This window comes from Fusarium sambucinum, chromosome I (genome assembly GCF_050947815.1).
Source record: "Fusarium sambucinum isolate potato_lamoka chromosome I, whole genome shotgun sequence".
NCBI classification, from domain to species: domain Eukaryota; kingdom Fungi; phylum Ascomycota; class Sordariomycetes; order Hypocreales; family Nectriaceae; genus Fusarium; species Fusarium sambucinum.
The window spans coordinates 3,956,683-3,971,709 of record NC_139294.1 but is presented as its reverse complement, the minus strand read 5'-3'; the positions used below and the strand labels follow the sequence as shown (position 1 = coordinate 3,971,709).

The 15,027-nt window shown below is 47.3% G+C and overlaps 3 protein-coding genes across 3 annotated transcripts; all 3 read left to right on the top strand.

Moving 5' to 3' along the window:
* Nucleotides 1-6,957: 6,957 nt before the first annotated feature.
* FSST1_004015 (YT521-B-like domain-containing protein) lies at nucleotides 6,958-8,992 on the top strand (the record flags this gene model as incomplete). Its single annotated transcript, XM_083230150.1, has 3 exons — nucleotides 6,958-7,777; nucleotides 7,831-8,345; nucleotides 8,402-8,992. 3 exons carry the CDS (start codon nucleotides 6,958-6,960, stop codon nucleotides 8,990-8,992), a joined length of 1,926 nt encoding a protein of 641 aa, XP_083087445.1.
* A 3,530-nt stretch (nucleotides 8,993-12,522) lies between these two features.
* On the top strand, nucleotides 12,523-13,164 carry FSST1_004014 (HSP20-like chaperone; the record flags this gene model as incomplete). Its single annotated transcript, XM_083230149.1, has 1 exon — nucleotides 12,523-13,164. The coding sequence occupies one exon, from the start codon at nucleotides 12,523-12,525 to the stop codon at nucleotides 13,162-13,164; it is 642 nt and encodes a 213-aa protein (XP_083087444.1).
* Nucleotides 13,165-13,715: 551 nt separating this feature from the next.
* FSST1_004013 (recombinase RAD51) lies at nucleotides 13,716-14,869 on the top strand (the record flags this gene model as incomplete). Its single annotated transcript, XM_083230148.1, has 3 exons — nucleotides 13,716-13,802; nucleotides 13,862-14,009; nucleotides 14,058-14,869. The coding sequence occupies 3 exons, from the start codon at nucleotides 13,716-13,718 to the stop codon at nucleotides 14,867-14,869; spliced, it is 1,047 nt and encodes a 348-aa protein (XP_083087443.1).
* Between the last annotated feature and the right edge of the window lie 158 nt (nucleotides 14,870-15,027).

Sequence of the window (15,027 nt, the reverse complement as noted above, 5' to 3'; positions counted from 1 at the left end):
GGAACTCAAGGAAGTGGGTGTTAAGCCCTCTCGGTTATGAGGGCATCCAGGCTCTGTTGAATTGCGGCAGTTGCTTGAACGAGCCTAGGATCAGCACTTTCAAAGAATATTGAAAGGGACGTCGACTCCAAATCTCCAATAGAGCGAAGCTGTTTGACATGGGGTTGCAACAATCCAACAACGTCAAACGGCTTTGGTAGTCTATACTGTTACCTTAGGGCTCCACGGCTTTATGAGGGGGACATACACCACAAACCCTCGAAGCATGCCGGCTATGTTAAGCGACACCCCCCAATGGAGCCAACAAAGACTTGGTCAAGCCCGAAGCCGGAGTTAGCCGTGCCCCTTCTACCATGCTAAATACTATATCGACACATTCGTGTTTGAAGAGATGTCTGGGTTACCAAACAGATGCAGTGGCGTTCGGAAGCATTGCACAAGGTATGACCCTGAACGAAGCTCGAGGCAAGGATACACTGCCGTTAGCCGGACACCACATTCAAATCCACCCCACGATTCCAAAACCTTCAAACTTGTGCATCTTTCCAGGTATCGAATTTTGACATATCGCCTCCTCAGCTGTCCAGGGGTCCGCCATCCTGGCTTCGGCTTGGTATTGGTGCCCAAGGAAATGAGCTTAAGACATGATAGCCAGTACTAGGAATATCATGCAGTGACTATCACGCACCCATGTGGGAAACTTGTCTATCACTCATAACCCTATTGTGGAGGGAAAGGTGCCTTGCACGCTTGACTCTTTTTGATATGAAGCGTTCTTTTTAATCTCAATGTATCATGCGCCACGGAGTGCCCGATATCGCCCATTCTCAATTGTCTTATTGCTACAATCAGAAATTTGTGTCGAGGGTTATTGCATTTCTAGCAATACTTGATTCAGTGGTTATAATAGAGCCATGTACAACAGAATAAGTCGTATCAGGCATTCTGATGGCAACGATTGGTATAACTGTTTGTTCAAACGAACAGTTAGGTGTGGTTTCTGCTAATAGTTACTGTTAGTTTGGACATGCCAATATCAAAGTCAAACAGATATTGTTTGCCACTCCAAAGGCCTGAGCGTGAGCTGCAGTCAAGTAGGTATTCATGGTATTACCCGTGAGTTACTAGACTTAGGCCGGACCGGTAGATAACTAGGTAAGTTGTATGTAGTATGATAAGCCTGACTGGCGTGGCATGCATGTCGTTGGTTTGAGGTTGGCTATACGCTAATATGAGCGAATGCTTCCTGGCAATAAGCTTGGCTGTCCCAAAGAGACAACCATGACGATTCATTACAATGACCACTTTATTTCCGTGCTTGATCCGACGTCTTTTTTTAAGTTTGATGGATCAGCCACACGTGGTCATGTTGTTTCCTCACCCTTACGCTGAAGGAAAATGGCATATTGAGAGCATGTTCTGATGGGGGGAGCTTCTCAAAGTCTAATCGAATATTGAGAGCATATAGAATAAGATTGAGGATCATCAACTGGCCTGGCAAACGGATAGTTTGTCTTGCAAGGGCTTTCACTCCTCGTCGGTCTGATGCTAGCGCCGGTGTCGACAGATGTCATTCGTAGAAGACTTAGGTAGTGACAGTGACATACCAATTGAAACGGAAGTAGACTCTGTGCAAGTCGTCAACTTTAAACTCTCTGCAGTACGGTTGACATTTGCCACCTTTCACTGATGAGAGGCATGTGATGAGAAGTCGAGGCCCAACGCACCCTACCAACTTCTCCAACGGTTTTTTGACAGGCTTTGCTGCTGTTAGTCTACGAGGCTGAAATCGGAGGAAACTTAGTCAGGAAGTGAGCTGTTCGTTCTCGATCCAAAAAGATACATACGATGTAGTACAATGCTTTTGATCACATGGAAGCTGCCGAGGTACATTGTTCTTTTGCATCTCCAGTGTACTGTCCAAAGACTAACAGCCTTCGGTGCTTAGCTGAAGAGCAGATTAAAAAAATCAATCATGGCCGACTATCATCAAGAGTCATTGTTAAACATCGGGGCTTTGTCTTCAGGCCTTAATTGTAAGGGTTACTGTCCATATGATCATTATTAACCGTCTCACCAGCCACACCCGCCCTTGCTTCGGCGCTCCGACTGAGTGCAGTAAGTCTAGCAGCGATTTTGGATACCATCAGCGAAAACAACCTGTTAGTGTTGCGGCAAGAAAAGCGATAATCATCGTCATGGCGTCATTGCTGATTGTGCGACAAATATATGGGCGTTAAGACGCTTGAAACGGCGAGGATCGGCGATAAAGGTTTTGGACCCTTGTTGACAGGCGGGTGGCGAAAGGGCCAGACAAGCAGGTAACATTGACCATTAGACCCTCTACCTAAGACCCAATAACTTTGATATGGGCATAATTCGTGCCACAATCTTCCCATCTTCCACATTTATTCTTGCCCTATCTCAGAATTAGCTTCGCTGGTATATCCACTATTCTGCTGGTAGATTATTTCCAAGACACGGTACTTCAGAGAGCAATGCGAATCCATCACGAATTGCACTGAAGAAGCTGAGAGCCTATCGGAGCGTTTCATCCGATCAACATCATTGGCTCTGTTTTATTGGCCGTTGGTCCCCAGAACCCATTCAAAGGTCCCGGACGCACGGCTGGCGACAGGGCGCGTACATGTCTTTAGTCCAAATAGCGGTTGTGCAAACCGCCAGGGCTGGCCAAGCCAAAACGGCACCGGCGAGAATGCTCAAGTTGGGTCCTTGGTCGGCATCATTCATGTTTGCTATGGGCGGTTGCATTGAAAATTGGTTTCTTCAATATGAGTTCGGTACCGTCGAGATTGAGAGGCGTGCAGATACGAGCTCAATGCCCCTAAGTTGTCAAAAGTATATAAGCAAAGGCGATTGCGTCAACATCGTGAAGTTGGAGAATCCCATGGGCAGATCTCCCAATCAGATACATCTTCCCATCAAAATTGCCCAAGTCGTCAGGTTGTTATGATTGCCTCCAATGGGATACTAGTGTCACGGGAGGCTTGTGGCACCGGCGCACTAGCTAGCTAGACGGACTTTGATAAACTGGATAGGTCGACATTCTCAAAGGCCTGAGGGAACATGCCATTGCTCATTGATGCTGCTGTTCATGCATGTCGGAGGCTTGCTGTGGTGGCAAGGATCGTGCCTGGAAATGGCACTTTTCTGGTCCTCAGTAATTGTTGCAGGCCAGTGACGTTTCAGGGCTTCTTGCCTCGTGATATGCAGGCACTTCTCTATCATGATGTGATTGATGAAGAACAGTAGGGATATGAATGCTACTAATGTCCACAATGGCCGCACCGGTGCCCGTAAGTCGCCAAAGCGCATGGCTTTTAATCTTAAGCAAAGACTTGCTGTACTGAGACTGGTGCTTGGGTTGATGAGGATCGACTTGTACATATTTTCCTCCATAACCTTTGTGGTGAGAATTAAATGCCGGTGTACGAATTGGCCCATGGACTGGGCTAGACCCTTCCAAAGTGATTCAGGCCCCGTGCCCCCGCCATTAGAAACTAATAGAGCCAGTGAAAGAGCGTTAAAGGTGCCGGAGCTGGCCCGGAGAAATCGCCACATAAACATGGGGATCAATTATCGAGCTGTATGTATCCGATGGGTCGCATGGTGGTGGACCGTAAGGGCAACGGCTGGTAGAAAGTTCAGTTAGTTAGGCACCGAAGCAACCCATATTCGTCCTTTTAGTTACTAATCGAGTCAATTTCCGTTGAGACGAATTGACTTTTTTTTTTGCGAACGATACGTACATAATTGTAAGGGTCTATCGCGCGTGTCGATCGGATCTCAGGGACCTCCACCCTACCGCGCTCGGCTGTTTCTTGTCTTGTAGATCCTTTCCCTAGGAAGCTTTGAAAGCTACCCGCGAAGCCTGGGTGGCGATAGCTTCGTACGCGTCGCTGAATCGCGGGCGGCTGTTGCGTCCTATTGCGGTCCGTTGAGAAGAACACAACGGTTGCATGGTTCATGGTTAGTTAATTCTAGAGATGCCGGGTGTTTGAAGTCAACCATATCATGTTGCATATAGCATTGAGGTCTTTCAATGCACCAAATCTCTCTGTCAAATGCTTTTTGATAGAAAATTATAGGTTAAACCCTGGAAAAGGCTGAGGCTTTCTAGTGTGTGTATTGGATTTGCATGGCAGTCGCTGCCCCAATCTTAAACTGTAAGAGGTAAGTACCTACCTACCCTCAGCACCGTAATATTTCTCATTGCTACAGCAGGGACTACGTATTGAAGAGAGTTAAATTCTGGGGCAGGAAGGACCTGTCAGCCATGAACGGACAAATCACGAGATGGTGGCAAAAACGGTTCTTCCTGCCAGCCCTCGACGGGACGGGGAGTTTTACGTTCCCATCCTTGAACGGTTCAACACCATCTCCAGTTAAAGACTCTGATGATACATACATCCATACAAGCCAACGTCAGAGCCAGAATCTTCAGGCCCGTTTTATGTTTCATTACGTTTCAAGCCACCAACATCATTGGCAAGCATCCACACACGTACAGATCCTGCGTGGTGCTTTCGTAACTTTGACGTACCTACTAACTTAGGTACATACAGACTAGACTCTCTCTGTGTGCGTGTGTTATTTTTTGTTTGTTTCCCGATAATACATAATCTGATCACAATTATTACTACTATTTCAAGCTAATACCGGTAATTAGAGAAGCACAGGCAAAAAGTCACAGCCATGCATACAGAGCTTATCCATAAACGCAGACTTTTCGATCTCGGAGATTGTACATACCCTCGCCGTGGAACCCACCAATATCCATTTCTAACGAACTTTGCTTTGAAATGCAGTTCATACCTACATTTCGATTTTAAAGAAACAATTCCCCACAGCAACGGTATACTTACATACATACACACAGAGGAAAACCTCGATGCAGCGCGTCACATCATTTCAAGTCTTGGCCTTGAAATAGCCCTGTACTGTACGTACACTTGCTGATAGCTGCTCCACCTATGCACTTCCTGTCAAGGTTTCCACTTTGGCTATCGAAACACCCCCTTCTCTCTATAAGCTAAATTAGGTTCTACTGTGGCTGTTCTTGCTTAGACCCTGTTTTCTTGCTATGTACCAGAACCGTTTCTCGGCTCGAGCCCTTGCTTCCAATCACATTTCTCAACTACATCTTGACTACGTTTTCAATGCAAATCTGTGGCACCTGGTACCTGAATGTTGGTCAAAGTGGTGGACCGATAGACGGTGGCGGAAATGGTAGCTCTTTATGTGACCTAAGCCACCAGCGTCTGACGAGACGGTAGTCCTTTCAACTTACATATTACTCCAGCCGAACAGGGGGGCTCTGCAGCAGTTTGTGCCGAAACCTGACGGGCAGACTGATGTATATCCGGGTCGCTGTCAACAAGTCTCACAAAGACCAGGCAGATTGCCCATAGTTGTCCCCGGCAAGCTCCAATTCTCTAATCGTGTGTCTTGACGGCCTATCAACACTGTTGATCCTGCTCAGTCCTACCATAGCTCTATTGGTAGTGTTGTTCTGGCAATAGCTACACCTGTCTTTACATATTACTATTCTTGTCCGAACTCTCTTCCTCCACTTCCTCCACCCACTCCTCCACCGGCACGGCCCTAGCAAATTCCCATCTTTGAGCTGTGCCAACTTAGAGATCGCCCATCACATTTCCCATCTGTCATACGAATCTGTGTCTCACGCCCCCATGAGCCTATCCTGCTAGTACCCCTTCATCTAGTCTGAACTTGGTCATTTATTCCTTTTATCCCTGCGTGTGTCCCTGCCGTGCAGGACCTACCAAGCCTTTCGTGAGCCCTAGCTTCGGAAGCTTGGACTGTTGGCCACTCGCTATCTCCGTTGTTAAAGCCTCTACTGTTTGATCGTGGGCTGAGATTTCGCCCCTTGCCCTTCCACAGGCTTCTCTAGCCTAGCATCCCTTTAGAGGCCGTTTCTCTTTTGAATGTCCCTAAAGCTTGAGGAATTGCTTTGTCAATCCACTTACACCTCAAAGGACATTCACTTACAGCTGGCACAAGGTTGGCTAGTTTGTCCTCATACGGTTCAAGGTCTTATACACACCTCTCCAGGTGTTTCCTTGTTGTGGCTCTTCACCAACGCACCGGAAGCCATTCGACCACCAGGTTTCGTTGTCTTGTGCTGTTGTAAGTGCTTGTGCGTCGAGCCAGCTGCGTGGTTGACTACCGACTTGGGAGGCGGCTTTGTTGCACTTCGACACTTCACTTCAAGCAATCCACTGGTCTCTGAACTAAGTTCATATCCCTGTTGCGCCAAAAGGAAATATAGTCAGTGTCCGTTATCGATCATATCACCATTCAACTCTTTTCCCTTCTGGAAACTTGGCGTTGGGCTCAAAGGTGCTCAACGATTTTACTGGTTTCCCCGTGGGGACAACGCACGCCTTGCTTCGAACACATCCTCCAAGAATTGTCGTTACCACTACCGCCGCCCAGCTTCCCAAGGAGTGCATACAAAGGGACAGAGCAATAATATCACTTCGGTCTTCTCAGGCCCAAAGTCGTGGGGTCCATACCCATCCCCCACCCATCGAGTAACATTATCGGCTCTTGCACGTTCTCGGCCACAAAATTGCTCGGTATTCCCCTCTCTTTACTTGTTCCCTAGCATTGGTCAGTCACAACATCAAAAGAGGGCTAGACCATTGTATTTTTTCCCTCAGCTCAGACCCTGTTCACTTGTAGCTTCAGCTAGCAAGTATACCGATTTTCGGTTTAAAACGACACGACTTTCTCTGATAGGGTCTTTTGCAAGTGATCTTCTCTTACAAGACAGTACCAAGGTACGGCATCCTCCCCAGAAGCCATAATTTATATAGGATGCTGTGTCAAGTTGAGAGATGTGCTAATCAACTTGAAACAATAGCAGGCCGTCCTGTCATCACTTGAAATCACAACTACGAAACAACACAAATGGGAGACATAGCTAGCACCCAAGCCCCAGATATGGGAGCGCTTCAACAGGATGCCGCAAAGGTTGTCGGCTCAGCGGCACCTAGTGGCCCTCCACCAGCTCAGGGCAAGACAGAAACCAGTCATGAGCACGAGCTCTCTCCTATGTCTCAACAACATCATGCTGCATCTCAGCATGCTTTCGCATCACAGTTCGACATGTCTCAACTCCCTTCAGGTCCTCGACCCGGGCCATACAACATGGCATCTATGGCCAACGCTCTCCCATCGATGGGCTTCCGACCTGGACAATATCCTCCGAGCAACCAGCAACGTATGAACCCCGCAGGGTCACCGCCGATGATGCAGCACATGTCACAGTTCCCTGGACACCCAGCAATCCCAGTCGCTGGGCAGGGTTATTACCTACAACCGCAGATGGCACCGTATTACGGGAACCAGATGCCCCAGGCTCAAGCAACAAATGCCATGGTTCAAAGGCAGAACATGGCATATTTTCCAAACCAGATGATGATGGGTCCTCAGCAATCAACTTACTACTATCCTCACGGCCCACAGTACCAGCCTCACACGCAGCCAGTACCAAATGGTATCATCCCTAGTCATTATCCTGGTGGAGGGTCCATGCCTAACGACCCAAGAATCGTGCCGCAACAGGCAGATTACGGAGCAGTTCACCCACAGCCTTACAAGCAGGGACAAGGTAGGGCTGGGAAACAACCTCCTACCAAAACTGAGCTAAAGAAAACCTCAGATGGGTCAGAGAGGGAGAGACGACAGAGTGCAGTGCGGGGTCCTCCCAGGAAGCCGCGACAGAGTGGTAAGATAATCTACCTTGATAATCGGTGAGCGTTTACTAAAGCCCTGTATTAGGACACGCGATATGGATTGGCAATCTTCCTCCACAGACCGACCTTATGAACCTCGTCCATCACGTTTGCAAGGAAACATCAGGATTGGAGTCCCTTTTTCTTATCTCCAAGAGCAATTGTGCGTTTGCCAACTTCAAGGACGACGAAACCTGTAGCGCAGCACAACAGAAATTGCACGATTCGAAATTCCAATCGGTTCGCCTTGTCAGCAGGCTGCGCAAGAGTACAGTGGAGGGTGCTGCTGGTGTGACAGCCCCAACCGGGCCATCGGTGGCTACGGCAGGTCCCAAGATTGAACCCGTCCCGGACAAGGCGCAAGTAGAGGGCGAACTGCCGGGCCCAATAGTCGAGTCAGCAGTGTCCATCAAGCCCATTATTTCTGGCGATACTTCATCACAGAAAGACAAATTCTTTATTCTAAAGAGTCTGACGGTTGAAGACCTCGAATTGAGTGTTAACACAGGCATTTGGGCTACTCAATCGCATAACGAGGACGCATTGAACGATGCGTTCAAGGTATGCTACCATATCCATTCCACCGAGCTCGTACAATAACTAAACGTTCTCGATAGATTGCTGACAGCGTCTACTTGGTGTTTTCAGCCAACAAATCGGGTGAATACTATGGTTATGCCAGAATGGTATCGCAAATCAACGAGGACCCTGCAGCAGCTATCGAGTTTGCGCCAACGGCCCAGGCGACCGGCGACCTCGACCTTCCAAAGGCCATACCGACCGAAGCAACTGAACAGGCTCCCAAGGGCCGCATTATCGACGATTCCGCAAGGGGTACTATATTTTGGGAAGCTGATCGGGAGGATTCAGATACGTCGTCGGATGATGAGAGTGAGGCTGAAGTGTCGAGTATCAAGAGCAACGTCGGAGAGGATGGCCCTACTAAGACGTGGGGAAAGCCTTTCAAGTTGGAGTGGTTGTCTACAAACCATCTACCATTCTACCGTACCCGAGGGTTGCGCAACCCGTGGAATTCGAATCGCGAAGTCAAAATCGCACGAGACGGAACCGAGCTTGAACCTTCAGTTGGTCGGAGACTTATTGGACTTTTCAACCGCGTGCAGAGTCCAGAGGCTGTGCACCAGGGCGTGCGGGTTCCCATGGCCATGATGCAAAACTTCGCCCCAGTACGGCCATACGGACAATAAGAGCTGGTTTGGACAGGAGACAGGTTCTCTGAATGGTAATCTTGGTATTGGCGTCTTGCAGTGCTCTTGCAGATGCATTTGCCGAGACGGTAATTCAAAGTTACGATGATATGATTTGGAATCTATGCAGGGCATTATTGGCATGTTACTACGGATAGGGTCATTCATATTGATTGCAAAGGTCACTGTGTGGCAGTTTACGTCTCATTATAATAACCAGCTAATTTCCAACGGTTTCCGAGATGCGCAAGTGAGGTTGTGCACCAAAATACCACTGACTATATCATCAAAATGGCCAAAGTTGATCAGGTCTAGTCTGGTCCAGTCAAACGGTGGCTTTCTTTTGGATTGTCAGGTACCAGGTGGCAACGGCCAGTCCGGGTGGCTTAGTGATGTTACCAGTTGCTTTCCGTGGGCGGGCCGCTATTCTCATGTCCGAGTTTCCTCGGGGCGTGTCTTTGACGTTGTATATTTGTTTGGTACGGTAGATTAAAACGATAAGACAGTCAACTGAAGTTGGGAGTGTTGTGGCAGCGTTGTGGCTGATGTAAATGGCACGGTGGGGTGTGTCTTCCAAAGACGGTAAAAGAGCAACTTACCGAACCAGCATTATTAACTCGGTCGACGCTAGTTGGTCATTTTAATGACCGACGACGACAGGCACATGGGATGTCACACAAACTAGTAAGCTGCCGGCCACTCAGTTTGCCGTCCCTTATGCTGGGTTTAGGCTGGGCTGGGCTTTGACTTTCTGGGGCGGGTGCTCTCACTTGCACTAGCTCTAGAGGCACGGAGCGTCATGGACTACGTCATGTTCTAGACCCTGTTGATCCGACGGGCGAGACCCTGACTTCCGGTTCCAATCCCACCATCCGTTTATTTGGTGTCTTAGAATGTGGGGGTCGGCATTTAACGTGATGGCAATCATTCCCATCCCCATGCATGGAGACCCGAATAAGAATCATTGACAAGGCAAATCGGTGATCATACGATGGTCAAAGATGATTCATTACCTTAGATCGTGATAGACAATAGCACAATACACAGCCTTTCCTCTGTTTCCCTCTGATTCTGTGCAGTTATCTTGTGTTTCCCTACGTCATACAATCGTTGTAGGATTCCCATTCAACTCAAATCCACCTCGATGTCACTTTAAACATGGACCCTGGTTTTGCCCGGAACATCCAAGAAAATGTGGCTTTCATATGTCATTGGAAGCCTTTCTCTTGGTCAACTCGAGATCACAGCTTGATCAAGTTGGAATTCTTGGTTCCTTTGTTGGTTTGATCTCAGTCAGCATGCGAGTCTTTCACTCCTGTACTCTCACTGCCCAGAGAGTTTTTTCATCATTTCATTCACGTTCTGGAAATTCAGCATTGTACATTTTCTTATCCATCAGGTTTCGTTGCTAATTATATGATAACAGGACTGAACCGAGTATATCACGCCGTAACCGTCACATTCGATTCCAGCCTGGTTTAGGCCCATTCCTTTCCGATCGATATACCTCGCCGGCTCTATACCTTCTTCGAAGATGATACATGATACAGTATTTATATCTGCATGAAGTTATGTTGATATGAATGTGTTGGTTGCTCATTGGAACCAATTATTTGTTGCTGGGCTCACTGGTTGTTCCAACAAGCTTATCCTTCTGCATTTCGTTCACCGCACAACCACCAAGACTACTGCACGCCCATCACTATCTATCATAGTTAATCAAGTGATTTACAACATGGAGTTTATCGAACGAAGCCGTCTTGAGAAATATGGCCTGCCAGTTACATTCATCACGAGATCTACGAAAGCCATTGCTCGGAGACAAGAGCTTGGCAGAGATCCGAGTGCTTCTTCGTTTTATTCATCCTAGTTTATTTCTAGGTGTGAAAGCTCCCTATTCTGATTGCATTGGTGTTTTGAAACGCAGCCTAAGCAGACCTGTCCATACCTGATTGTTGTTCCGCTATTGGTGGTCGAGTCATCGAAGTGTAGTTGAATTACACATGGGGAAGACTGCAGGTATCCAAGAGACTTTTTTTCTCGTATTTATGCCTTTAATATTGCTCATCATACAATTTAAATCCATCTTACTATACGATTCCCCAGATATCCAGCCAGACAACCAGATTCTGGTGTTCATGTCATGGAAGATGTTGTTTCGTGTCCCTAGTCCCAATCTCTTTGACTTAATGTCTACTCTCTTCAATTAATGTTCTCGGGTGTTGGTTTTAGTGCCGAGTCATTCTGCTTTTTTTTTTTACTATCCAAAGTACCTATGCTTTGGCTGTTTACTCTCGGTGCTGCTGGTATTAGATAGTCTCTCCTTGAACACAGTATTGTGTTTAGTTTAGCCCCAATACCGACAATGATATCTTCTCTCCATTCTATGAATACTCTACTATTAGTTTTGTAATTCATAACTCCTGACGTTGAGTTTTTTTCTTTTACCTTCTGTAGAAGAGTGGTATGACTCCTGGCTCTGTTATGTCTGTTACGTTACTCCAACGTGATGGTGAAGCACCGGTACTGTACAGTAGCAGTTGCAACATCACGAAAACCGTTTGATGCCTGTACTGATATAATTTATCATTTGTCGAAACCTTTTGATTAATTGCGTGTGTTATAAAACAGACTATATCGTGTACATCCGCTTTGTATATTGGAGAAGAGACAAGTAGAATCTTTTCGACGAGTTTAACCACATCATACTACTTCTCAAAACCATGCCGGTATTTGACATAAGGAACTCATCCAAATCGAACCGCTAAGTTAGGACACAATTTTATTCTAACAATAAACTACAAGCTTCAAGGTTTCCAGTCATAAAGGGGAATATGGTGTAGGGTAAGATGGACGTCATTATGTCAGCAGTCATCATGCACGGACCACCTTTGGCAACTCGGTAGGCTTCTATCGTGTATCCTTTTTGTATCGAACATGAAATGGATAACAGAGAATAAACTACCCAATAAATCGCCGACATCAGCTGCTTTGAGAATATGGAGAAACTATAATGGCTCCTGATTCAATACTGAGAAATTTCCGTGATTAACAAGAACAGAGATCCGATTGTGCAATTGCTATATCCTCACGTGGCTGGTATCCCTTGGAACCTTCCACCACAATCCAGCAGTTTCTTGTAAGTGCGAGCAGCCAACCGAGTTGGTGATGCCTCGCTTATTCGTATAATTTGAGTTCAACATTACGTAGAAATCTTCGCCTGGCTTCTTTGCCAAATTTCCTATGCCCCTCTTTTACATTCGTGTAATTTCTAGAACCTCCAAGTGGCAGGTTTTATCGATCTTTCGCGAAAGGTAAGGAAGGTCCATATCCCATCACATCTTCCACATCATCGAGTATAAAGCAAGCCGTCTCATCCTCCAAAGCTGGACTTTTATTCTTCACCAGATCAGACACAAACAATCACAAGAAAACAACACTCGCAACAAGCACCACTTCAAAACTCATTCTCAAACACTATCAACCTGAAACACTTCACTTCCAAACCCATCACCAATACAACAAACATAATGGCTTTCTTCCCCCGCAACTTCTACAACTCCGACACTTCCTTTACCCCTCTCTTCCGCCTCCTTGACGACTTCGACAGCTACTCTCGCCAAGGAACCAACGGAAATGGCACTCGTCGCAGTGGCCTTAGCCACTGGCAGCCCAAGTTCGATGTCCGCGAAACTGGAGAGTCCTACGAGCTTCATGGCGAACTCCCCGGTATGAAGAAGTCTGATGTTCACATCGAGTTCACCGAGCCTCAGACTATGCTCATCCGCGGCAAGACCGAGCGCACTTACACTGCCGGCACTCCTCCCGCTGGCCTCGTCGAGGGCACTGAAGCCCGAGGCGCTATCACCGATAACAACGAGGAACACAACAACTCCCACCACGCCACTGTCGAAGATGAGGAGCAGGCCAAGGCTCACGAGACCAGCACTGAGGTCACCCACCACGAAAAGCCCCAGGAGGTTGAGAAGAAGCCTGACGACCAGTCCAAGTACTGGCTCACCGAGCGCAGCTTCGGAGAGTTCTCTCGCAGCTTCAACTTTCCCACTCGTGTAGACCAGGAAAACGTCTCTGCTAAATTCAACGATGGTATTCTGAGCATCGTTGTCCCCAAGGCCAAGAAGCACGAGTCTCGACGCATTAGCGTTGAGTAAACTCGGCCACACAACAATCAACACATCACAGATCTCGACAAAGCTCACTATATCGAAGGCTCCTTATAAGGATCACTAATGAATCGTTTTTACGACTTCAACTTGTATGGAAGGGTGTTTTGGAAGTTTTAGCATGTTCACTATAGGCCAATTTGGCCGTTCGCTCCCTGTATAGTAGCAAATAATAATTCAACCAAATGATAAACAATGTTTTGAAGTTTCCTCAAAACAGTGGCATGTACGAAATTGATTCTTAAGCACAATTATTACCAATGAGCTCACAAGTTTATAATGCTGCTCCATCACTTAACCATTTCCTTCTATAAATGAGCAACCTGGGGATGTGGGTCATCGTAGAGTCACCAGCACGTGACTTGGCGTACAATGGTGGCGCTGTTGCCTCCCACTAGACGCGTTCCACCGCGCTCTCACTTAACTCTCCCCCCTTCTTTTGCCTCTGAATTAATTTTTCTCATCCTCTTCACTTCAAACCTGACAGTGAATCATCTCTTTTTGTTACCTCCATCTGGGAGAATACACTTAGAGTGAAAATGAGTCAGGAATACGACGAGGCTCAAATGGGCGAGGAAGGCGGCATGCCCGGCCCTGGTGCCCCAACACCACTGTTCGCTCTTGAGGTAAGTTTCCTGTGCAGTGAAGCATAACTGCGCTGTAGGCTGACATTGGTAATTTCAAGGGGATTGCTGGCTTGACAAAGCGAGACATTCAGCTTGTTGTTGATGGAGGCTACAATACCGTGGAGTCTGTGGCTTACACACCACGACGAGTGCTGGAACAGATCAAGGGTATCTCTGAGCAGAAGGCCACCAAAATCCTCGCTGAAGGTACGTGAAACCAATTCGCTACTAAGCTTTTTACTAATGATAGAACAGCTTCCAAACTTGTCCCAATGGGTTTTACTACCGCCACAGAGATGCACCAACGCCGCAGTGAACTCATCTCCATCACCACAGGATCCAAGAACCTTGATACACTTCTTGCAGGTGGCATCGAAACAGGCTCAGTCACGGAGCTGTTTGGCGAATTCAGAACAGGAAAAAGTCAAATTTGTCATACACTCGCTGTAACCTGTCAATTGCCCTTTGACATGGGCGGTGGCGAGGGAAAGTGCATGTATATTGATACTGAAGGTACATTTCGACCTGTTCGATTGCTAGGAGTGGCCAACCGATTTGGTCTTTCAGGCGAAGAAGTCCTGGATAATGTTGCATACGCCCGCGCTTACAACTCTGATCATCAACTTCAATTGCTGAACCAGGCTGCCGCAATGATGTGTGAGACCCGGTTCTCCCTACTTATCGTTGACAGCGCCACATCACTGTACAGAACGGACTTTTGCGGTCGTGGTGAGCTCTCAAATCGACAGACTCATTTGGCCAAGTTCATGAGGACACTTCAGCGGCTGGCAGATGAATTCGGTATTGCGGTGGTCATTACAAATCAAGTCGTGGCTCAAGTCGACGGCGGTCCAAGCGCCATGTTCAACCCCGACCCAAAGAAACCGATTGGTGGCAACATTATTGCTCATGCCAGTACAACAAGAATCAGTCTCAAGAAGGGTCGAGCTGAGACTCGTATCGCCAAAATCTACGACAGCCCTTGCCTGCCAGAGAGTGATACCCTATTTGCCATTGGCGAGGAAGGTATTGGCGACCCAGCCCCCAAGGACATGGAGAAGGATTAATCATGATGGACGATTTTATATTTGTACAAGCGCTGGAGTATATGGTGATGATTATTTGCATGATCTTGTTGGCGCAGATTCCAAAGGCTGTTTCCTGGAGTGGTTTTTTGGGATGGGATGGCGCTGTTCTAGGAATGTGTATGTGCTACGAAAATGAT